Source organism: Alosa pseudoharengus, unplaced genomic scaffold (genome assembly GCF_046254945.1).
Source record: "Alosa pseudoharengus isolate Yale_2024_CS ecotype anadromous, Long Island Sound unplaced genomic scaffold, YU_APseudo_1.1 YU_APseudo_1.1_scf_1, whole genome shotgun sequence".
Taxonomy (NCBI): domain Eukaryota; kingdom Metazoa; phylum Chordata; class Actinopteri; order Clupeiformes; family Clupeidae; genus Alosa; species Alosa pseudoharengus.
This window is the reverse complement of record NW_027468564.1, coordinates 43,398,519-43,424,010: the sequence shown is the minus strand read 5'-3', so window position 1 is coordinate 43,424,010 and position 25,492 is coordinate 43,398,519. Positions and strand designations below refer to the sequence as shown.

The window sequence follows — 25,492 nt, the reverse complement described above, 5'->3', positions numbered from 1 at the left end:
AGAAAGATTAGGAAAGAGCTACAGTGTGCGCGCGCGTGTGTGTGTGTGTGTGTGTGTGTGTGTGTGTGTGTGTGTGTGTTGGATGGAGAGAGAGGGGGAGAGAGAGGGAGTGAATGAGAGAGTGAGTGTGTGAGAGAGAGAGATGTTATAGCCAGGTAGTCAGGTAACACATGACTAGATTAAGGAGATTTCAACATGACGCCAGTTTCAGTCTGATAACATGACGACACAAACAAACCTTTACATCTGCATATAGTACATATTGCGGATATAAGAGCAATGACAAAAGGCATGCACTCTCTCACACACACACACAAACACACACACACAATGCTGTCATGAGCGTGTGTAATCTCTAGTCTGATTACTCAGCGGTTTTACCAGCTGAGACAGGGGGGGTTAGCTCCTGGGTGAAAAAGTGACTTTTGCAAGGGCAAAGTGGAGGACAGAAAGTTGTGTGTGTGTGTGTGTGTGTGTGTGTGTGTGTGTGTGTCTGTGTGTGTGTGTGTGTGTGTGTGTGTGTGTGTGTGTGTGTGTGTGTGTGTGTGTGTGTGTGTGGGTGTGTGTGTGTGTGTGTGTGTGTGTTTTAAGTGAGAGAGGTTGAATAGGGCAATCCCAGCATCATCAGTGGCACTCTGGCCTGCAGCTTTCAGCATGGGAGTTAATATATTTTTAGAGATCTTTTATATAATAACTGCGGGTGCAGCAGGCAGGCAGGCAGAGCAGAACAGAGAAGAGAAGAGAAGAACCACACATACAGATCTAGATTAGACCGACTCCATAGAGCATTTAGTCAAAACTATGTGTCAGATTGAATAGAGTACCTAAAAGGCATAGACATCTGTGCACACAAAGACAGAACCTTGATTTCATCTCTCTGAAACACAGCTACATTTACACACATACATGTGCACAAGTGCACACACACACACACACACACGCGAGAGCACAGCCTTACCGACACACACACACACCATGCGGAAAAGGGCCAATCAACTGACGGTGAAGAAGGCAGCAGCCAATGAGATACAAGTAAAAAGTGGGGAGAGGTAGGAGGGAGGAGAAGTAGAGAGGGAGAGAGGGAGAGAGAAGAGAGAGGGGAGGGGGAGGAGGAGGAGGAGGAGGATGAGGAGTGGGCGTGGCTTACGTTATCCCGCTGTTCGAAATCCACCGAGCTGGAGACGGAGGTGAGACGCTCATACCGGTCTGGTGTCTCCGAGTGCAAAGCAGAGGCCACACTAGAGGAGAGAGAGAGAGAGAGAGAGAGAGAGAGAGAGAGAGAGATGGGGGAGGGAGAGAGATGATGGGGTGGGTAGAAGAGAGAGAGAGAGAGAGAGAGAGAGAGAGAGAGAGAGAGAGAGAGAGAGAGAGAGAGAGAGAGAGAGAGAGAGAGAGGGCACGTAGAAAAGAAAGAGAAAGAGAGATGGGGGTTGGAGAAGGAGAAGGAAGAGAGTGAAAGAAAGAATAGAAGATGTAGTGGAGGATGAAGAAAAGTGGTCCAAGATGTTGTAACACAACGACAGTGATGGAATGGACAGGAGAGTTTGCAAGAGAAAAAAAAAGTAAAATGTAAAGAGTGAGAGAGATGAAGGAGGGAAGAAAACAGAGATAAAGGAAGAGAGGGGGAGAAAAGAGACCATACGTTAGCAGCATAACAGATAAGCAAACAGGGCTCAGAGCCACAGCACAGCTTATAGATACTGTGCTGTGGTAAAGCGGTTATTGATCAGGCGTTTTGTTATTGGTTATCGGACGGTGCTATGTCTTATCGGGACAGAAGCAGAGAGATACTGAAATGAGGTCCGGAGTCTAAGAAGCCTGAGACCTTTCTAAAGCGCTGGGGAGACTGGCGCCGGCATGAGTGTGGCGCACTCCACTTTCGACATTAGATTACTGAGACAACGCTGTTCTCAATTCAACCCCGTACACCGGTGCAGGTGGTGGCAGAGTTCGGTGGTGGTGAGCGGGGTTGTTTTGAGAACAATGTTGTCAAAGTAATCGAATGTCGAAAGCAGAGTGCACCCGCACTCATGCCGGAGCCGGTGTACGTAAGCCTTCAAAAGCCTCATTGGAGAATTTTGGGAATAAATAAATATGACACTCAGGTCAGAAAGAAAAGAAAGAGGTCAAAAGAAGGAAAGACAAAGTAAGGGGAAAAAAACGAGGGAAGGAAGATTAAAAGAATGGAAAAAAAGAAAGACATGATGAAAAGAGGGAAGACTCAAGATTGTTCTCTCAGGCTCCGTAAAATCATTTCATGGACCTCTCAGCTCATCTGGACAAACAAACACAAACAAACACACACACACACACACACATTTGAATTGAATTTCCCCTAGGGATCAATAAAGTATATCTATCTATCTATCTATCTATCTACACACTTCTTTGAGAGGGGCCTAACAAGTCAGACTCAAACACGATTAAATGACCCATGTCACACACAAAAGGCAGATATATATATATATAGAGAGAGAGAGAGAGAGAGACTGTCTGACGGGGTACTAAGTGAGGTGAGGGAGAGGCAGTAGGAGGAGAGGGGTGGGGTGGCGTGGGTCCAGTCAGAGGACACACCAAAGGAATGGCTGACCTAGAGCCACGGAGCAAAAGGTCACTGCAGGGAGCACACAGCTAGCAAAGCTACATTAAATATAGAGGTACTGTATAGGCCTTATCACAGAGCTCCACCGTGGGGCTCAGGAAATAATAATATACATGCATTTCTGTGATTGGAACTGGGAGAGATAAGTTATTTTTTCATTCCATCTGACCTGCCCTATGTCACAATGATAACGGAGCCACTCTATAACCACTGAATGGCGTCACACAGCAGGACAAAGTGGAAACTGCCAAATCAGACACAATAGTCCAGTAATCAATAAAGCTCAGCTTAATTAATTAAGCCGCTTCCCAGTTACAGAAGTGGGCCCCATTAAAAGAACAAGGATATGTAAAAGGCTTAGGTCTGTCGCCCAGCTGTCCAGCTGATCTCTACCACACTGTCTGAGAAGTGAGACTGACGGTATCATCAGACCCTTGCACAGCTACAGTACGGTGTGACATGATGGGTCCCGAGTTCGCCGACAGTATAGGTAGTGGTAAGCTATCCATCCATCTATCCATCTTTTATTAATTAACTTCGGTCCACTTTGCACATCTGATTTCGCTCTGGCCACAGTGCACATGCACTATCGTCAAAATACGCTGTCACACTCGCACTCCATATGTCTTAACAAACACCTGTAACGTTTGTTAGACATATGTTGTATCATAAAAAAAACAACTAAACATTCCTTTATTGAGAAACATTCTTCAAACTGAATCCTCGGCCAAGACTTGGCCATTCCGTAGGGGCATAGTCACACTAACACATGTAGACTACATTACCCATAAATCCTTCAGTTCAGGAAAGGGAGCTCAGGATCTACGAATAACCTAATGTGAGAACGGTGAGGAATCCCATGAATGCCAGTAGGGAGGGTTTTTTCCATACTCAACTGGCAGCAGAAACGCTAAGCTAGCACCACTGCTAACACAAACCACAGGAGGCACGATGCTAAAGTCACACCCAAGATACACACATCAGCTACAGCTTCTTATTTTACCTTTCGACAGGTTCACTGTCATTGTCGCTAGATATAGTCTCCATAGTTTCCCTCCTCCTACTGTTATTACACACACACATACATACACACACACACACACACACAAAACAGGGAAAGAGACAAGAGGCATGTGAGGCAATATGCGTGCATGCACAGACACACACACACCCACACACACACACACACCCACACACACACACACACACACACACACACATCATGAGGTTATGTAAGAGAAGTCCAGCGTAAGTGAGAAGAACAGGAGCTTGAGTGAGCAGAAGGCCATGTACAGCTGACACCTAAACTGGCTGGCAACAAAGGGTCAGAGGTGAGTAGGTCAAAGGTCAAGTATGTGAAGCATGAGCAGGGACTCTCAGCACCACCCCAGTGTCAGAGGCACACACTTGCAAATGCATCCTCTCTCTCCCACACACACACACAGTCATCCTTCTGTGTCCTTCAGCCAAAGAAACACAAACTTCCACTTGATCCTCACTAAATGAGACTCTTTATCTCACACACACACACACACACACACACACACACACACACACACACGCACGCACACACACACACACACACACACACACAGGGTGCAGGAAAAGACAGAGAGCGAGGTTATATTAGTTCACCAGTTACAAAGCAGAGGGAAGAGATGCAGCAGCAGGACAGTCCAGGGCAAACCAAGGAACACTCAAAGGAACGACAGATCGATCATGAAAACAAACAAGAGGAACGAAAGAAAAAGAAAAAGACTGATAAAACACATACTACTCCCTCTCCTCCAGGCCACTGAACCTCTTCTTCTGTCTTGGGGGAGAAACAGACGGGGAGAGGGGGAGACATAGACATAAATGTGACAAACTTGATTTAAACTCAATAAAACGATAACAAATAAGAATAAATAATGAATAAATACATGAATAGGAATAAAGAAAACAAAATCATAAGCCCCAAAGAAACAAGCAAAACAGTCAAAACAAACAAAACATACATAAAAACAAACACAACACACATTTAGCATTTCTGAATAATACAGACAAACAACGAAATTCACAGCTCAGCAGGACGACCATCTTCAGCTGTGGAGAGAGGAGGCAATAGAAGATTTTGTACATCCTCTCCTGTGCAAATAATCTGCTCACAGTAGAGGGAGAAATATCACTGGGGAAAAAAAGACACTTCTTGGCTTATGTTTATCAGTGACACTCATCAATAGGCAGTGACAGCTAAATTGGAAGTTCCACTTTAAGTCCATTTACTCTCCATTGTGTTGGACATCTGAATGTGTGTGTGAGAGCTATTTTTTCCCGTTGCTTGTCAGTACTTGACAGTTGTTGTTGTTGACAGTAATCAGAGGCAGCACTTAAGGCCTGTTTGTATGTATAAGTATAAGTATAGTATATATACTCTTTTGATCCCGTGAGGGAAATTTGGTCTCTGCATTTATCCCAATCCGTGAATTAGTGAAACACACACAGCACACAGTGTACACACAGTGAGGTGAAGCACACACTAATCCCGGCGCAGTGAGCTGCCTGCATCAACAGCGGCGCTCGGGGAGCAGTGAGGGGTTTGGTGCCTTGCTCAAGGGCACTTCAGCCGTGCCTACTGGTCGGGGTTCGAACCGGCAACCCTCCGGTTACAGGTCCGAAGTGCTAACCAGTAGGCCACGGCTGCCCCACCAATGTGTATGTTTATGTCAATGTGTATGTTTATGTCTGTGTGTGTCTGTGTGTGTGTGTGTGTGTGTGTGTGTGTGTGTGTGTGTGTGTGTCTCTGTGTGTGTGTGTCTGTGTGTGACGGTGGTGGTACACATGACTAAGCAAAGCTCAGATTTTTCCAACCAAATCCGATTGGCTGTCTCAGGATCAGTTTCCATCATGCAACTTCTGATGGCTCATAACGGGAAAGATACGAGACACCTGATCCAAAAGCAGTTTTGGGGGATTGATTTCTCTACAGCTACTACAAGACAGAACAAGCTGAGGGAGTATAGCCTGTGTGTGTGCATGTGTGTGTGTGTGTGTGTGTGTCTGTGTGTGTGTGTGTGTGTGAGGAGGCCAGTCAGCAAAAAATCAGTAGTACAAAAAAAATAAATTAATAAATAGACATGACAGATCAAAAAGAGAATGTGTGTGAGTATGTTTATCATAGGATGTTCTTACTGGACAATGAGAACACACTTTGCTTTGTGAAGTAAGACAGGAAAGCCTTGCTGACAACACCCTCTCACACATCTGTGTACGTGTGTTTGTCTATCTGGGAGCAATACAAAAGGAAGTACACAATTACTTCTCCAAAGGTCCTCACTTCTCGGCCATTGTCCCACCCTGCTTCGCAACACGGGATATTTGAGATGCTCTTACCCTAACCAACCCCATCAAACCCTAAACCCCCGGGAAGACCGAAACGTCTCCAACCCAGTCATACATTGCAGAGTTCAGAGCTGAGCACAAGGTATCAAATAATCATGAGTGTGGAAAAATCCCCGCCAGCTGAGCCGCACTGGCAGACTTTGGGCAGACATCTTCAGTCTAGGAGAGTGTAGCCTCCAGCAACAATTCAGAGACAACTGACATATAACATAAAAAAAAAAAAAAAACAGAACGGGTCCAGGTACAAATGACTATCAATAAATATGATCTGTTGTGGTGGTGGTGGGATTTGCATTGACAAATTGCCTTGAGGTATTGTCAGCCAGAACGGCTAGGCTAGACTGTTAATTACTAGACTATTGCATTTCTGAAAGTGTAAGTTTTGTCTGACGCCTTGTCACGCTAGATTTGATGTGGCTTTAATTACACTGATGGTTCATATCTAAATGAGTTAGCATGCCTTCTAGCCTTATATTAGCGCTAACTGTGCTGTTTTTGGTTTTTGGTTTTTGCTAAGCCCATGACGGTGTCATCTACCATCTTTGCATAATGCATGTGGGTTTTCAATGCCAGACCATTCTTCTCCATCCACAGCTAGGCGAGATGAGCAGCTCATGATGGTCTTGGGAAAAAGCCTCTTCTGCTTCCATAAATCCACACACAAGCAAATACTAGCTTTATGGGCCAGCTGGTGTTCATAATTAGCCCGCTTCAATTCATCATAGACTATGCTCTTGGAATACAAATACAAAATGTGTTCACTTGAGAAAGCAAACTCCCCTGTTCTGGAATGCTAAAGGGGGGGGGGGGGGGGGGGAGTTCTGGAATGCTAAAGGGGGGGGGGGGGTCCTGGGGATGACATGGACTCACAGGGGAGACAGATGACAGACAGACGCCTGCACATACTGCCAATGCATCATCCCAGGATGTCCAATCCAGTGCAGGTGAATGGAAAAGTGCGTGTGTGTGTGTGTGTGTGTGTGTGTGTGTGTGTGTGTGTGTTAGGGGTGTAACGGTTCATGTATTCGTATTGAACCGAAACGGTACGGGCGTCACGGTTCGGTGCATGCATTTACACGGAGAATACACGGTATAAAAATACATAAAACTCGTGTGCGGATTAATTAATGTCATGCGCAATTACTGTTAAGTAGCGAGAGTTACGGGAGTTCTTTAGCGACACCTAACGCTAATCTGTAGCCTCGCCTTAGCTCTGATTGGCGCCTATGTTTTTTTTGTCAGGTCGTCGGTCGAGTCCGTCAGTCATTAGCAGCACTAAGGTTAGACCCACAAGAGTTAGAGGATCCGCTGGTCTCTTTAAGATCGCAAGTTTGAGAACTATAGTTACAGTAACGTTAGTACAGGCGAAAGAGTGGTGGATAAGATGAAACTGTGTGTCGGCGTTGTTCAGCAGTTGTTGGGTATGTGAGTGGAAAAAATGCTACACATATTCGAAGCCATCACCCAGATGATGTAGGCTACCAATCACTGAAACGAGGGGAAAAAACTTCCCCTGCGCTTCAGCAGCCTTTGGATACAAATAGGGCCAAAACCTATGGCTTACATTAAATGATTTCGTAATGACAGAAAGCTATGTAAATCGCGTGGTAATTACCTTTATGTTGGGGTAACTTGTAACTTCTCACATGAGGTTCTGGTAGTGTTAAGTGCATAGACAGTAAAATAAAGTGACAACGCTAACCAAGCTAATAAACAAACCATGCTACGGTGAGTTAACGTCAAAGGGCAAAGTCACGTGACTTCTAGTTGTAGTCTGTTTATGAAATGAAAGGAGCCATTTCGTTTTTAAAAAAAAGGCAAAATAGTGTGATATTTTCACAGTTAGTAGGCTAGATTATTACTTTACACACAATAAAAAAAATATTGAGGCAAATTGTAGACCCTTTATATAACTAAACACAGATGTTGAAGGTCTTGCTTAAGTGGATTTTTAAAAATCATTTTTCTATGTAATTTGCACTTTCAGAAATAAGAGATGCTGTAGGCCTATTTTCAGTTTTATAGCTGATTGTCTTATTTTGTTTACAAGTTACAGATGGAGTCTGGGTACTTATTGTACTGTTTAGCCTACATCTTACACACTTCAGGCTGTTGCAGATGGCTCAGGGAAGAGACTGTATGACACTAGGTGGTACAGCCTGAGACATGTACAAAAAAAAATGCTTTCTGCATTTTTGTTTTGCTTTTCCCTCCATTGTACCGAACTCGTACCGAACCGTGATGTCCGAACCGAGGTATGAACCGAACCGTGACTTCTGTGTACCGTTACACCCCTAGTGTGTGTGTGTGTGTCTTTGTGAGGGAGTGGGTGAGTCAAAGGGAGAAGGAGAGCAAAGGAAATATGTTATGTAAGCATTGTAAAACTGCTGATTGTAGAGTGGGAGCCTAGTGTGTGTGTGTGTGTGTGTGGTAACTGATGTAGGGTACTGATGGCTGTCATTAGCTCAAACTGCAGGATGGAGGCCCAGTTCTGCAGACAGGAAACTGGGTTAGAAAACACCGCTCAGTGGTGTACTATTCTGCAACTGTCGAAGAGCCTCTCTCTCTCTAATTGAAGTTCAAATATAAGCCAGTGCATTTTCAGTTTAAACAGCATTAATAATATAACATAACATAATATAATATATATATATATATATATATATATATATATATATATATATATCGTTCTGTTTGGTCGTTCTGAAGAGCTCAGTGAATTCAACCATTTCAACCATGGGACAGTCATAGGGTGCACAGAACAAAGTCCATAAAGATGGATGGGTGTGTTTGGAGTGAAAGACCTTGACTGGCCTGCATAGAGGCCTGACCTCAACACCATCAAGCTATGGAAGCTGTTATAGGCCTGCCTCGGTCTATAGATTTAAAGTGGGGTGTCATGTAGGTGTAATGGTCAGGTGTCCCAATACTTTCATCCATAGTGTGTGTGTGTGTACATATTTCAAACAGCAGAATATAGCATAGCATAGCATATAGCATAGCATATAGCATAGACTATAGCATTTGTTATTTCAAATGTAATTTCTGCATTACGACACTCAGCTGTACATCTCTCTATCTCCATCAGACTTAATAGTCAGCTAGCTTCATCTTCAGTCTTTTCTCTTCTCCTCTTTCCGCCCTCGTCATCCTCCCTCATGTATTCTAGCACTCATCAGCTCTATTTCTCTTTTCATCCCTCCATCTCATCCATCCATCTCTCCTCAAAATCTTTCTTTAAGTTTGACCTAATTTCCACATCTTACAAACCCATGACTTCCTTCCTTCCTTCCTTCCTTCCTTCCTCTTCTCTCCCATGGTATACATCAATGTTCCTTTCATCATATGACAAACTCTACGAGTATTTTTAGATCCCGCATTCATACATTTTGCAGATCCAAGGCGTCAAGCCCACAGAGAAGTGAGGGAGAGAGAGAAAAAGAAACAGGCAGAGAGAGAGGGGGGATACGAGGTGTGAGGAAGAGGAAAGAAAGTGGGCTTTCGACAGGAGGTCACCCCCCCCCCCCCCCGACAGGGATAGAAAACAGCCAATCACTGAGTTTTTGTCCATAATGGGGAGCAAATCAGCAGGTGCCTTTGTAGCACCCCACAGAAGGCCTACTTTAAGAGCAATGGGAGGGGAAGAGAGAGAGAGAGAGAGAGAGAGAGAGAGAGAGAGAGAGAGAGAGAGAGAGAGATGGGAGATGGGAGAGAATGAAAGAAGCAGACTTTGAGTCGCAGTATAACTCTCTCTCTTTCTCTCTGTCTGTTTCTCTCGCTCTCTCTCATTCTCTTTCTCTGTCTCCCCCAACACCACCTAGCTGTGAGAATATTAATGAGGGCCTCATTACAGCCTGAGACACAGCCCATGCATTTTAGCACCTGCATGAGAAATGATACCGCAGAAAATAACTCCCCGCCAGACAGCAGGAATAGAGCTCTGCTGGAGTAGAGACAGGAGGACGACAGAGAACTCCAGCACCACACCTTTCCATTACAGATGCAGTCTAGGATTCCAAACGAATGCTCTTGATGGCACATCTATATGTTATATGTTTATATGTTGTTTATGCTATCTGTTTATGTTATGCTATTGTTTATGTTATATGTTTATATGTTAGTTTGCGTATATGCTTATATAATATGTTCAATGTTTATACTGTATGTTAAACCTGTCTATATTGTATGTATGCTCTGCTCTCTTGTGAGCCAAATTGCCCCATGGGGACATTAAAGCATTACACGACTGCTCTACCTGATAGCCCGATGCAGTTAAGCTAAAATATTATCAACTTTTCATCAGAATCATGGACTACACCTTTAAGATCTGTGAAAGTGGACTGTTGCACCCACATGCCCTCAGTACCTCTTTGTTAAGGCACATCCACACAGTACTGCAGTGTTTCCCACACTTTGACTTATTTGTGGCGGCCCACCACAATATCAACTTTGACCACCACACAATGATTTTCCAGGTTGTACTACATTGTGCTTAAATCTGGTTAGCATCATAACCATGCTGCGCTAATTTGTTAAAAACTGTTGCATTCAAGTTAATTCTGCAAACCTACTACCACAAATAATTACATTCTGTGGGAAACTGTACTGCATTGGTTTACAATGGAAGAAAGCATATGACTGCATGCAACAAGCATAATCGTGAAAAACAGCTTGAAGTAGAAGCCGCAGGGAGAGACATTCAGTGTCCTCCGCTAAAACTGGAAACTTTAGAGTGGAGGTTACAACAAAGGTTAGTGAGGTGTGGACCGGTGATGAGAGACATCGTCGGCGTACACAGACACATCGGTCACGCACAGCGAGGCTTGAATAGCGACGCTGTCGCTGTTTTATTGCAGGACAGTGAAAGTGTCTGATGAGATTGAGATCGTCGTTCTTGGCCGCTGGCGACAGCATCTGTTCCCTCTCTCTATTTGTCTCTCCCTGTGAGGGACGTGAGGAGAATGAACACCCCTCCTCACAAATAAAAACAAACAAACAAAACAAACATACAAACAAAAACTCCACAAATACAAAAGAAACAGCAGACAGCAGCTGGGACACCAGACCACATAAAGGGGTCTAGCATCTCCTCAGGGGACAGTAAAACTTACATGGGGACGTTAGCCAGTCGTTATTCAAATAGAAGGAAACCAAACGCGGCTTTGTTCTTACCGTCCGCTTGTCTGTCTGTATCCTGCTGTGACTCAACATCCTGGTTCAGTTCATTTAAACACATTTAGCCAATGCAAACACACACACACACAAAAAACAAACAAAAAAAAAATATACCAACATACCATCAGCAACAGGCTGTTCATGCCTGAAAACTAAATCCCCTTACTTCGGTTACAGTTCAACACTGTACACTCGATTTGTGCCGCTGTGTTCCGTGGACCGTAGACACGCAAAGGTGCGCTCAGTGAGAGGGCTAAAATAAGCAGAGGTGTCCTTACCTGTCGGCATCAGTCACCAGTGCCAGCCGGCCGTAGTCCCAGGCCACCTTCCGCAGGATGGAGAACACAAACAGGAGCACCTGAGGGACGAGCCAAGGACAGGTGTGCGTCAGCAACAGCGTAACAACTCCCACTCCCTCTCCACACACACACACACACACACACACACACACACACACACACACACACACACACACACACACACACACACACACACACACACACACACACACACACACACACACACACACACACACACACACACAAACACACAAACACACAAACACACACACACACACACACACAGCTCAGGCAGTAAAGAGAAGTGCTAACACAACCAAGGTCATGGGTTTGTTCCACACTGACGAAAGGGAAAGATAAAATGTTTACTTTTGTATTGTAACAACAAACATTATTTAACCTTATATGCACAATAAGGGCCATGGGTTAGTTCCCAAAGAACGACACATACAGAGGTAAACCATAGAAACAGTGTTTCCCATACATTGACTTATTTGTGGCGGCCCACCACAATATCAACTTTGACCACCACGCAATGATTTTCCAGGTTGTACTACATTGTGCTTAAATCTGGTTAACATCATAACCATGCTGCACTAATTTGTTAAAAACGGTTGCATTCAAGTTAATTCTGCAAACCTACCACCACAAATATAATTAAATTCTGTGGGAAACACTGATAGAACATTTTCTTTTCATACTTAACATGCAACACATCTTACATTGCACAATTATTCAAATATTTCTGCACTGAGCAGCATCATTAAAACATTTAGGATAAAGCCTCTGCTGAATGAAATAAATGCAAATGAATGAATTTAAATGCAAATGGAAATTTTGCATGTTAATGTATAGCCACTCTGTCCATTTTAATTTTCAGTTTTTGTCATTTTCATCTGGTGTTCACACAGCCATCCTCTTTTGAAACACAACCATCCTCTTTTATTATGGGGGAAAAAGGCCTATTCAGTGGTAGTCTCTGAACAGCTACTAAAAGCAGTGTGCCTGAAAAACACGCCAATTTTCACTTCCATTCAGGTTGAATGTTTTCTTGAGTATAAAAGTCACCATTCAGCAAAGTGTCGCTATTTTTCACAGGTCAACAACATTCAAGTTATCAAGCCTCTTTTCACTCTCTAGTACACAGACACACAGACACACAGACACACAGACACACACACACACACACACACACACACACACACACACACACACACACACACACACACACACACACACACACACACACACACACACACACACACACACACACACACACACACACACACACACACACACACACACACACACTATGCATTCAGCATTGTAGCAGTGAACATTTTGAGCACAGATAACTGACATATTAATGTGAAATGCCCCCAATTCCAACTTGTAGGACTCATCAAGAGGAGTCAATAATATATCTCTCTTTCTTGCCAAGTCATCAATGTTTGGTTGACTGACCTGAGCAATCCATTATAGACTATGACCGACAGACCTGCACTGTCAAAGAGAGGCTTTATCTTTTTTTACAACTGAGCTGAGTATGCAAGAGAGTCCTCTGTGAAGCACCGGACAAATGGCCAACTAAATAAAAAAGCAGCTTTCTGCCATTTCAAACAACTTACGATTAAGCACATATCCCTGCAGTAACCTTGAAAAATAGCTGTATAAACAGCTACTGCTGTTCGCTTGCGATCACTACTGCGTCACTCATACACGCACACACACACACACACACACACACACACACATTCCCTAAAGCAAGCAACCAAAGCGCTGTGTGGTACTCATCATACTTTTCAGCGAGAATATTCATCACTAAATAGCATTATGAAAATCACCAGTTTATTTTTAGTTTACATTTTCACCACAATTTTAAAGTTAAAGTTGACTGGTATTTAGCAGCACCTATTATGCAAGGGGCAGGGGGTGACCTAGTTGCTAAACCATTGCACCAGCACAACTGTTTCCAGGTCAATCTGACATAACTGAGCTCGGCTGGTGGGTTACCTACTAGCTGCAGGGGGGTTGGCAGAGCGGGTGTCATCCTGGTACCCATGATGACTGAACAACCCACCCCGCCAGCCAGGCAGCGTTCCTATAGTCAGCCGCAGGCAATACTGGGTCAGTGGTAGGGCTGCACGATATATCTAAAATCTATCGTTATCGCGATATCAACACTTGCGATGGACATACCGCAAAGATTACTTAATTTTCGATAAATTCGATACATTTTCTGTGCCGTGCGCATTCCATACAGTCTATGGTGTATTCACATTCTGAATGTCAACATATTTTACCAAACTGATGCTGTCATGCAGCCCAAGAAGCCCGTCCCCTACCAGTTTAGGTGTGTGGTGTTTTAGGTGTTGAGTCGGGAGCTAATGTCGTGATGGCTGAAGATAGTGAGTCGAGAGAGGTAGGCTACACTTGGGTGAAGAGGAATTAGTGACTAAAAGGAAAAGCACGTCTGTTATATGGGAATATTTTGGTTTTATGAAGGATGCCGTGTTAAAAACACAGCGCAAATGCGTCCTTCTCCACCGTGTTAAATAAACAATTTCTTTCGTTATCGTTATATCAGAAGATGTCTTTCACTGTCTGTAAGGCTTGTATTTTATGATTTGCATTTAGCAAAAGCCCCAGACAGCAGCACAGAGGTAATCAGGATTCGTTATTTGTAAAAGTTGTTTAACCTACTTCTGGACTGTGCGATTGCAGCCCAATTACTTTCACTTTCCGCTGCCCTCGTAGTCGGCATGCCGGTAGCCTAATAACGTGGGATGCGCAGCGTATGAGGTTACAGACTGAGATGACTGCCGCGATATAGCTTAAGTAGCTTCTTTGCTAGGCCCATCGAAGGCTGGCAATGTGGAATATTCCGCTGGTTGTTGCACAAGTGTTCAGATTGGCTGTCCACCCGTCTTTTATGAGGATTAGAAGCAGATCTTCCACACAACTTCGATAGCCTAGTCAGTAGGTCTCTTAGCTGTCCACTTTCATCAGCCCCCCCACCCCCCCCAACCCTACAGTGTATGCTTGCAGCAAGCAGAATGGGGAAAAAAACATTAAATATACTGCTCAAAAAAATTAAGGGAACACTTCAATCATACACTGAATCACTCTGACACTGTTTGGTTCTGAGCACAAGTAAAACTTTTGAGGCGAGTGTTTTATTTTGCAAGAACTGTCAGACATTCTGTGAATGTGGAAGGTTTCAAAATATGTGTGGAAAACCTTTATTGAGCAGTATATTTAAATATCGCAAATTATATCGTTATCGCAGTACTCAATAATGTTATCGCATATCGCATGTTTTCCTAATATCGTGCAGCCCTAGTCAGTGGGGCTCTGGACAAGCCCTGGGTTGGGAATAGGGGTGGCGTTTGTGTATGTGTGTGTGTGTGTGTGTGTGTGTGTGTGTGTGTGTGTGTGTGTGTGTGTGTGTGTGTGTGTGTGTGTGTACACACAAGTAAGTGTTTCTGAATCTTCAAATCAGACTGAAGGAATGCACCCATTCCAACCACCTCCCCCTCTTTCCCCTCCTCCCCCTCTTCCCCCTCCTCCTCCTCCTCCTCTTCGTCCTCATGTAAACATTTCGCCGTGGTGGCGAGACGCCCTCCTCTTATGTGGGTCAATCTATTGTCCTCCCCCCCCAGGGTCACCGTGCTCTATGGATTTTTCCCCCAATTAGCTGTAAACAAACACTCGCTGTTTGCCAGCCTGCCAGCTGGCATCATGATACCAGACCACCCCCTGGCCCCACCTCTCTGTGGGACACAATACAGTAACCCCAAACATGCACAATGTACAGTGTACAGTATCCTACACGACGAGAGAGCAAAAAAATAGCTTGAGTGGGCGAGAGCACATACTGTACAGGACGGATAAATACAGACGAGACGAGTGGGGTGGCGGCGAAGGGAAGGGGGCGACCAGATAGGACGGCGTTCTGCAGTGAGAGGCGTCTTTTTTTTTAATTCGGTTTCGTATTGGCAGAAAGCGTTTTGCGCGCTGCTTATGTGCACGGGAGCTCCGTGCCTTCGCGTATCAGCAAATTCAACTCCGAGCAGATAAGCTGCCAACGTTATTCATATTCATGTTCATGGTTACCCCCCCCCCCCCCACACACACACACACACACACACACACCCCGTCTGATTACGGCTTTAGGGAGGAGGACTGTTGGCTGAGTGTATGTTATGTCCCGGTTTCTGAAAGCCTGCCGAATGGTTGTGCCACTGCTCCATAATGAATAGGGTATGGTATGCATGCAACATTTAAACGTCGATGCTTTCAGAGTGCTCTGTGGCGTCCCCTGGGCTGAAAGAGTGGTGAAGACGTGGGGGTGGGGATTGGGAGGGAACAAGGAAGAGGAGAGTAAATGAGGAGGAGATTGCAGGTGAAAAAACAGGATGAAAGAAGAGGAGAAAAGAAAGAGAGAGAGACAGAAATGGAAGAGAAGATGTGAGAGAAAGAAGGAGGGGGGGGGCAAATGACAGGTAAGAAGAGAAGAGGCTGGGTAAGGACAAGAATGGACAGACAGGGAATGAAAGAGAAGAGAAAATGAGGGGGAGCAAAGAGGACAGCAGAAGGAATGAGAGGAAGAGGAGAAATATAAGAATGAAGAGAAGATCAAAAAAGGTTTCTGCCTGCTCTCACCAAGCATCAGTTGAAATCTATGTGTCTGGGGAACATTTACTTTGGTCTCACTCATTTGATCCAAATAACAGAAATAGCAAACTCCAAGTCATGGTGTTGGTGGTTGTGTAGGCCCATCAGTGCTTTCTGAACATATTTTTAAAAATGCCGCGATAATACTGAAAACCGTGATAATTTTGGTCACTAAAACCGTGAGGTTAAATTCTCATACCGTTACATCCCTAGTAAGAAAAGAGAGAGTGTGTGGGTGTGTGTGGGGGGGGACATAAACGGTCTGCTCTGATCAGCGATCAGCTAGTTGAAATAGATCTCAGTGCTATTCAGTTCTCTCCCTCTCTTCTCTCTCGCTCTCTCTCTCCCTCTCTCTCTCTCTCTCCCTCTCTCTCTCTCACCTCTGCCAGCCAAGTCCTTTGTGACGCAAGTCTTGGATAAAAGCAACAATGGAATAGAAAAAAATCGTTTAAGAAAAAGATGCTAAGTTCAGCTAAAGCTATTTGGCTAATCTAATCCAATCAAGCCCACTCATACACTTAACTTTGGCTCCATTTCCTGGCTCCTAGAGCCTACTGTGGTAATTAACAAAGCCAGATGGCTGCCTTTTAATTACATATTCTAGGCAATACAGACACATTGACTTGAGGGAAAGCCATGCTAAAGTGAAGATTTATTTAAAAAAATTTTGTTAAATAGCCTAGTCAACTGGTTTCCGTCACTCTAAAAGAATGACCCAAACCACTGGATAGTGAGTAATATAGTGACGATGAAGCTCACTTGTACAAGTCAGTTTTGCTCTCAGAGACGCCACAGAGTAGATCGTGGAACATTTTATTACCTTTAGCAAAGAGAGAGTGAAGAGAGAGAAAGAAAGAAAGAAAGAAAGAAATATATATAGAGAGGATGAAGGTTACAGAAAGCAGAAAGAACAAGAGAGCAAGGGGTATGTGTAGAAGACAGTGAAATAGACAAATAGACATAGTGAGAATGATGGAGCAAGAGAGGGTCAAAAAGACAGGTGAAAATGGAGAGAGAGAAAAAAGAGATAGAGAAAGAATTGAGAGTTTATTTTCTGTATTCAGCAGAGCCTACGCAAACACTTCTCTCTCCAGCACTCAACATGACTGAGAAAGGCCATACTGTACAACAACAGCTTTTCTTCCTCAACACAGAGAAAGAGGGGTAGCATAAACGAGAGAACTCCAAGAGAACTCCAAGGGAACTCCAAGGGAACTCCAAGGGAACTCCAGGGGAACTCCAGGGGAACTCCAAGAGAACTCCAAGGGAACTCCAAGGGAACTCCAAGGGAACTCCAAGGGAACTCCAAGAGAACTCCAAGAGAACTCCAAGAGAACTCCAAGCTTGCATGCACCCACACACACCTTACATTTTATATTTTTACCTTATGGATAAAAGCCCTGACTTTCAGTATATCTGAAGGTGTCTGCTTTGTTACGAACAGCTGAACTACACACACATGCACGAACATATATATACAATCTGTCATGAGCTTTTTTACAGGTTCAAGGGTACACTGACACACTCACACACACTCACTCACTCACCAGGAAGCACATGAAGTCGAGGGCAAGGACAGTGGGCACGCCTCCGAAGGGCAGCCCCTGTAGTACAGTGCTCCGGATGCGCGCTGAGTAGCAGTACTCCTTGGAGGAATTGCTGTGACAACTGGCCTGGCCCACGCAACTGTGGGGGCCCAGGATGCCCATCGCGCCGGCCCCAGGGCGCTCTCTGGCCCGTGCACGTGCACACGCTCGCTTGGCCTCTTGACAACCCTTCGCCACCACACACAGCAGCCCCTATTCCTCTTCCTCCTCCTGTTCCTCCTCTTCTTCCTCTACCTCTTCTTCAGGTGAGTGGTCTGGTTGAAGTGGGGTAATGGGGCTTTCGGCTCGGTTAAACCCCACGGGGCGAAGCGGTTAGTTGGGTGAGGATGATGATATTGGAGAGAGAGGCTCACAGCCACGTGCTGAGGAAGGGATGCCTGCAGAGAGATAGATAGAGAGAGAAAGAAAGAAAGAAAGAAAGAAAGAAAGAAAGAAAGAAAGAAAGACCATCAGAATTGCCTTCATATTTCACAAACAGATTTCAAGCACATCATTTTTTTTGTCACATTCAGCGAACATCTCCTAAAAATCTGCTCGCTGCACAAATCTGAAACTGGAAACAAACAAATTGAGGCGCAGCCTGTCCCCCAACTTGCTCCAGATGAACGGAGGAGTTTGTTTTGTTGATTTGTTTTGTTTTGGATAAAAGCATCCACTAAGACATTTAAATATAAACATAAACAAATGTGATGTCACGCACAATCGCTGACTGCACCTTTAAGCGACCTTGGTGACGTCAGGAACAACAGGGAGATGGCACTAGGGCTGAGCAGATCTGACTTGCTAGACTCTCACAGTTGGCAGGTCGCGTTAGAATCTGAGGTGCTTCATGAGTCACCAACGTCATGAGTTTACAGGCAGTGACAGCGACAGCAACAGTGAGACACCAAAACTATCTGTCTGTCTGTCTTTCTGTCCTTCAAAAAAAAAATACCTTGCATAACATTTCCACTATCACCATCCTCGCTGCAACTAATGCCATCTTGACTAACTTGAATTATTTTGCTAGTGTATTTTTTACCGTTGGTGCTAAAAGTCATGGGCCATGTGTCTAACTTCAGCCAGTCTATTATTCATGTTATCTCTCCACAAAATCGCTTTCTGAAGAGGGAAGGGGGGCAAAGAGGGGGTGCAGTCACACACACCTCCAAATTGTCACAAAAGGTGGTTTTCAATCCATCTCCTCTATTCTCTTATACACATACACACCATGATGGCTTCTTCTCTATGAAAAACACACCATGATAGATTGCATAACAGGTTCTCTCTCTCTCTCTCTCTCTCTCTCTCTCTCTCCCCTTATGCTTCGACCGCTCTGAAACTATAATAATAACTGCTCTTCCACCCAGAGCTTTCTGTGGCTCACTCGCTGGCAGTCACACTGCTTCAGTGACAATGCCAGAGCACTCATCTCTGTGCCCGGCATCTAACCGACCACCCCCCCCCCCCCAACCCCCACACCAACAACAACGACAACAACAACAACGACGACAACAATAACACTGCTCGGTCCGCTCAACTTAGTCTGGGCACATCATCACATGCTTTGCAAAAAACAGTTATCCATATTAACAACCACACACACATACCAGTCATACCCATCGCTCATACACCCAACACATCTGACACCTTGTGACCAATAGCAACCCATACTACCCACCCACCCACACTGTGCACACACACACACACACACACACACACACACCCCATTGAGTTCTAAGCACCGGCAGACAGATCCCTCTGTACCCCAACACTGCCAGCATTCCCCAAAGGGACACAGTGACAGCCCTGCCAAACCACACTCAAGTACAAAAGTCCTCTGGCAGTAAGAAAGTCCAGTACGGTTCAGTATTATAGAGGGGATAGATGTGGAAAATCCAGGTTTGAGAAGAGTTATAAAGTAGTAATTAGTTTGAGAAATGATGAGGTAGTAGCTAGTGCATCAGGTTGATTTGATGAAATTGGTTATCCATTCCATTTAGAGCACCTTCATGATTGGTGCCGGGCCGGCGCATCAATAATACATCACAAGCAGCTGCCGATATTGATATTCGATATTTTGACCCATCCTTAATCCACAGATGAGCTCACAGAGACAACTCATCGTGGCTTGCTGGTCATGAATAGAAATGCAGAGGTCTCACAGAATTCCAAACAGCACAAGACTCAACCAGAGCTCTCTCTCTGGGGCTCTGGACTCAACCCTCCGTCACTAAACAATGAGACATTCTGGAATGTGTTCCTTCATAATCATGTGTCTTCTCAGCATGGCCAAATAGGTATGGGCACAAGATATTGAATGAATGAGTAAAATGATAAAAAGTTCAGGGAATGGGTGATGCAAAACAAAGATGACAACATTATGAAGAGGTCCACATTACAACTCCCAGTTGAGAAAACATTAATAATTCTGTTTTAAATGTTTGCAATCTTATTGGTGGTTTAGACAAGAACATGTCTAAAGAACGTCTACAAGACAATCTTTTCTTTTCTGTCACTCATTCAAGGCACATTGTGGCGCGGTGTAAAAACATGGTGGAGGTGTCAAAAAAAAAGACAGGTCTGCACACTGAAGAGCTCAAACCCACCAGTTTGCATGTCCATCCATTTTGAATCTCCTTAACAAAGACCAATTAGGTCCGTTTTATTATAAATAAAGTGTAAGACATCTGTGTAGTGTAAGAGTATGGAGTCTTTATTTCCTCTATTATAATTTTTCTAGATTTTTTTTCTTTTACTTAATTCTACATTTCTGATGTTTTATTTATTGTTTGTTTTGTTGGTTTGTATTATTACAATGTTTTCTCTATGTGTTAAATGTTCCAAATGTAAAGCACTTTGAGCTGCATTCGGTGTATGAAAGGTGCTATACAAATAAAGCTTATTATTATTATTATTATTATTATTATAGAACTGCCCAAGCACTCCTGCCACGTCTCAATACCTTCTAACAAGAGAAATGTGTCCAGTTTTTCCGTAGTATTCCAAACCATGAGAATGTCTTGGCCTTGGCCAGTGCTGGTAATACCCACTGCTCTGGAGGGGAAAGTGCACGATGCAGTGGAGGTCCCACAGACTTCTCCCCAGACGGCCGTGGAACTCTGCACCAGATCCACTGATGTCATTTGATTTCATAATCAGCACACGGAAATGAGCCAGATGGCTAAAGCTGACACGTGTGTGTGTGTGTGTGTGTGTGTGTGTGTGTGTGTGTGTGTGTGTGTGTATGTGTGTGTATGTGTGTGTGTGTGTGTGTGTGTGTGTGTGTGTGAGTGAGTGAGTGAGTGAGTGTGTGTGAGTGTGTGTTTATTTGTGCTTACTTATTACAGTCTCTAAGAAATAAATAAAAAAAGGTTTTGGGCACAGCTGCAGACGATCTCCTCTTACAGGCTAGAACAGGTGCTGTAGCTGTGGAATATTACTAGCAACACTGCATAAAACAAAGGCCAACAAGCCTGATTTCAGTACATGTATTTTAAGGTTCACTTTAGTGCTTATTTTTTTATTATTTTTCCAGGCCCCTATCAAATTCACTAGTCTGGGGAATGAATGATGATCAGATAGTTGAGGCTATAGAGGGGTTCAGAAGCAAGGTTCAGAAAGTAAACAGAATATTCTAGTCTTTGACATGATTTTCTATATTATTGATGCAGGTGCTAATAGCTAACAGTGTGAAGCGTGGTGGGGTGGTTGAAGAGATATTCTGTTCATGGTATGCATACCCTGGGGGTGCGGTGGAATCATTAGCCGAAAACAAACTCTGATATTCCCTCAATAAAATAAAAGTTAATGCCTGGCAGCCAATTCTGTGACTCCTTCAACCTAGAAAAGTTTCAGGGAAGACTATAAAACAAAAAGGGTCAATTCCCAAATGAATGCTATAACATTTCCAATGCCATGAGAAGACATTCATTTTTCCAACGTTCTTGCCAATTGTTATGGTGGGGAACAGGAAAACCCTGTTCCTGGAAAAATAACAAACACATAAATGGCCACACGGTCAAATTATCAATTCAATGCTTTTTCTTCTCCTTCCTCTTCCAGCAGATTTGATCCCCCCCCCCCCCCCCCCCCCCTAAAATGGGGACTAAAGCACAAACAGGTCTGGTTGGGGTAGGATGATGAGGGGAGATATCACAGCACAGCACAACACAGCCTAGCCTGTCTAAAGACTCCAGCTCCAGTCGTTGTGTCCGTGACAGTGGTGGTGGGGGAGAGGATGTTCACTTCCTGGTGGTGAGGAAGTCCTGAGACACACACACACACAGACAGACACACACACACAGACACAGAGACAGACACAGAGACAGACACACACACACACACACACCAGCGAGGCTACATTAAAAGTGTGAATATACCACAGGTAGATACAGTCCCACCCTGACTGATGTGAGCAGTCAAAGCAAAGTCTGGTGCTTGTGGAGATGGTGTGTGTGTGTGTGTGTGTGTGTGTGTGTGTGTGTGTGTGTGTGTGTGTGTGTGTGTGTGTGTGTGTGTGTGTGTGTGTGTGCGGGGGGGAGGGTTGAAAGGAGGTAGCCTACTGTATCTCATTCTTATTACTGGCCACTCTGTCCCCGATCTGGGATCCTGCCTGGGCTATAACTGGGGTCTGAATAACTGGGGTTTGTACCACAATTTCCCTAAGAGAAGATAACTTGTACCTGCTATCTGGATCCTTGCCCACCCATGGAAAACCACAGAGGTTATGTTAGCAGCTAGCATAACACTACGGTCGTACGGTTTCCACCCATGGAAAACCACAGAGGTTATATTAGCAGCTAGCATACGGTCGTACTGTTTCCACCCGTAGAAAACCACAGAGGTTATGTTAGCAGCTAGCAAAACACTACTGTATATGGGCGTACTATTCCCACCCATGGAAAACCACAGAGGTTATGTTAGCAGTAAGCACAACACTGAACTGTTCCCACCCAGTTGCAGGTCTGAAGAGTGTTGCTAGAATAAACACCGGGGAGTCAAAAACATATTTTGCCTGAGAGGAGGACTGTACTGTAAATCACTAGGCCTAGGCCACTACTTGTGCCAACGTTTGGACACTTTCAGTGGACCTGCTTGAGATAGAGGGCAGGATAGACGTGTTATTGGTGCATAGGTTTAGACAAACTAGGTTTTACTTGCCTTCTTTTAGCGGGCGTAGAGGAGCTGCAGTAACGTCACCAACTCACCATCTGACAATCAGTTGATCCAGCTTTGATTCCTACTGATGTGAGTCCGTGTTGCTTTGGCTAAAAGAGTCTGCTAAATATCAACCGTTAACTATAACTCTAGCCAAGTAAAGTTATTTGCCAGTGTGATGTTAAAAGCCATCGTCTTCTGGCGGGAAGACAGTGCCAGAGCCACTTACTTCTGATTCTGTATTTGTCATGTGACAATTTTGACCATTTATAATCAATTATTTGGGAAACAAAGCTATGATTTACAAAGTCTAGAGTAATTTTATGTTGCTGCTCAATAATTCAACAGGTGTAGGAAGTGACGCTTCCCACACTAAGGGGGGAAGCTTGAGCCAGTTCCCAATCCTTTTAGAGGCGACAACATCAACAATTTAGAGCTAACTCCACCAGGACCATCCATAGAGCATAAATACTACACTAAGTTTATTGGAAGCCTATTGACACCCCAAACCAACACACATTCCAAGCTTTCAACTATTTCAGATATAAAAGTCGACTATAGACTATCGACTATAGAAAAGACGACTATAAGATCACATTTCAAGTCAATTCGTTCGCTGTCTGACACTGAGGACGGGGCCATACTGTAATCTAGGAGTGGCTTTGCCAAAACGCTGTGTCCGTTGAGGACACAAGTGAGGACACAAGTGAGGACACAAGTGAGGACACAAGCGAGGACACAAGCGAGGACACAAGCGAGGACACAAGCGAGGACAAGCGAGGACACAAGCGAGGACACAAGTGAGGACACAAGCGAGGACACAAGCGAGGACACAAGTGAGGACACAAGTGAGGACACAAGCGAGGACACAAGCGCCTTGTGTCTGCAAAGGTGGAGGCAGCGCCAGAACCAGCAGTACGGGAACACAATCCTCTTTTCTGGCTATGGAGGGAGCCCCGCCTACTGTCAAGAGGCAAGACACTGATTGGAGGAATGGCTGCTGGAGGAGCATCTGATTGGATGACGGAGTTGTTTAGAAGACTGGCATGGACTTTCATGGGGAGATGGATGTACAGTTTGTTTGTTACTAGCAAAGAGTGAGGAGGTGACAACAATGACAGACAGAGATAGAGAGAGATAAAGAGGGAGAGAGAGAGAGAGAGAGAGAGAGAGAGAGAGAAAGAAAGAAAGAAAGAAAGAAAGAAAGAAAGAAAGAAAGAAAGAGAGAGAAAAAGAGAGAGAGAGAGAGAGAGACATCTAATCGGGTGAGGCAGAGAAAGAGGGATAGAGGGAAGAAAGGGTAGCTGTGCAGCAACAAAGAAGTAAGTTGAAAAACAATAAGGGGTCAGCTGAACAAAGAGGGGCATGATGATAACAGAGAGATGGAGAGAAACAAAAGAAAGGGAAAAAAGAAGAGAGTCTAAAAGCACATGATGAAAAGAAAGAGCCATACTGACATCAGACACACGAGAGGGGGGCGAGACTGAGAGAGAGGATGATGAAAGAGTGTCCGAGATGGGCAGAGAAAGGGTGGCAAAGAGACATCAGGCTGGAAGGGAGAGGTAGAAAGAAAAAGAGAAGGATGGATGGAAAGAGAGAGGGAGAAGGGGGGTAGAGAGAGAAAGGGCGTGCTTGGCTGCAGCAGTACTGCGGCAGATGGCTTTGCAAGACTGGGCTAACACTGTGACACAGACCTGCCTCACACACACACATACATACACACACACACACACACACATACATACACACACACACACACACACACACACACACAGGGCACGGAGGAGAGGAAAAGGGTGGGTGGAAGAGAAATCAGCTGTGAACAAGCAAACGAGAGACAAACCCTTTTCTTCCTCCCTCCACTTCTCTCTCTGTCTTCATCTCTAAGCAAATTATAATCGAGCGACACAAAAAGAAAGAAAAAAAGATGTGTGAATGTCATCATATCTTCACAATATCGATGCAGGTGCACTAGTTACCACGGCAACCGCCTCCACCTTGAGGACTCCATTGGGTATTTCAATCTTGGAAAAAATCCTCTGGTCATGACCAGAATGTGTGCAACTAAAATGACCTGGGGTGTGTATCAATGACCATAATACACTCAGACAGTTATGACTAAAATATGAATGGATAGGAAGCCCACAACCTGTCTGATGCAATATAGCACATCCATACCTACAGCCAGTCATTTAGTACCACAAGCCCAAACTCGCCCGCCAGTCATTAAGAAATATAAAAATGTCACAGGTAAGCAGAGGTGCATTTCCACAGCCCGGTGGCGGCGTCGGCAACGGTGAGATAGGAAGTCATGACCTGCAGGCTATCCAGGCATGCACGCGTGCTGCTCTGAGGGGGGACTGGTGTCGCCAGGAATTCTGGGAATGCTGGGTGCAGGCGGGCGGTGGCTGTGGCCTGGGGTAGGACCAACCTCTGCTTGAAGACAGCCGTGCAGAGAGCGATGTGCTGTGTTTGTGTGCTGTGTGTGTGTGTGTGTGTGCTGTGTGTGTGTGTGTGTGTGTGTGTGTGTGTGTGTGTGTGTGTGTGTGTGTGTGTGTGTGTGTGTGCATGTTTGCGTGCTGTGTGTGTGTGTGTGTGTGTGTGTGTGTGTG

At 44.6% G+C, this 25,492-nt stretch overlaps 1 protein-coding gene across 1 annotated transcript in view; it reads right to left on the bottom strand.

Annotated features, from left to right (window-relative positions):
- Positions 1-624: 624 nt before the first annotated feature.
- LOC143119066 (mechanosensitive cation channel TMEM63B-like) overlaps positions 625-25,492 on the bottom strand; it is a 41,984-nt gene continuing 17,116 nt past the window's right edge. The window contains exons 2-6 of the mRNA XM_076280300.1: positions 17,682-18,118; positions 11,437-11,516; positions 4,377-4,415; positions 1,002-1,238; positions 625-646 (exon numbers count right to left, since the gene is read on the bottom strand). Coding sequence (XP_076136415.1) covers positions 625-646; positions 1,002-1,238; positions 4,377-4,415; positions 11,437-11,516; positions 17,682-17,843 — 540 coding nt within the window. The 5' untranslated portion in view covers positions 17,844-18,118. The remainder of the gene's footprint in view (positions 647-1,001; positions 1,239-4,376; positions 4,416-11,436; positions 11,517-17,681; positions 18,119-25,492) is intronic.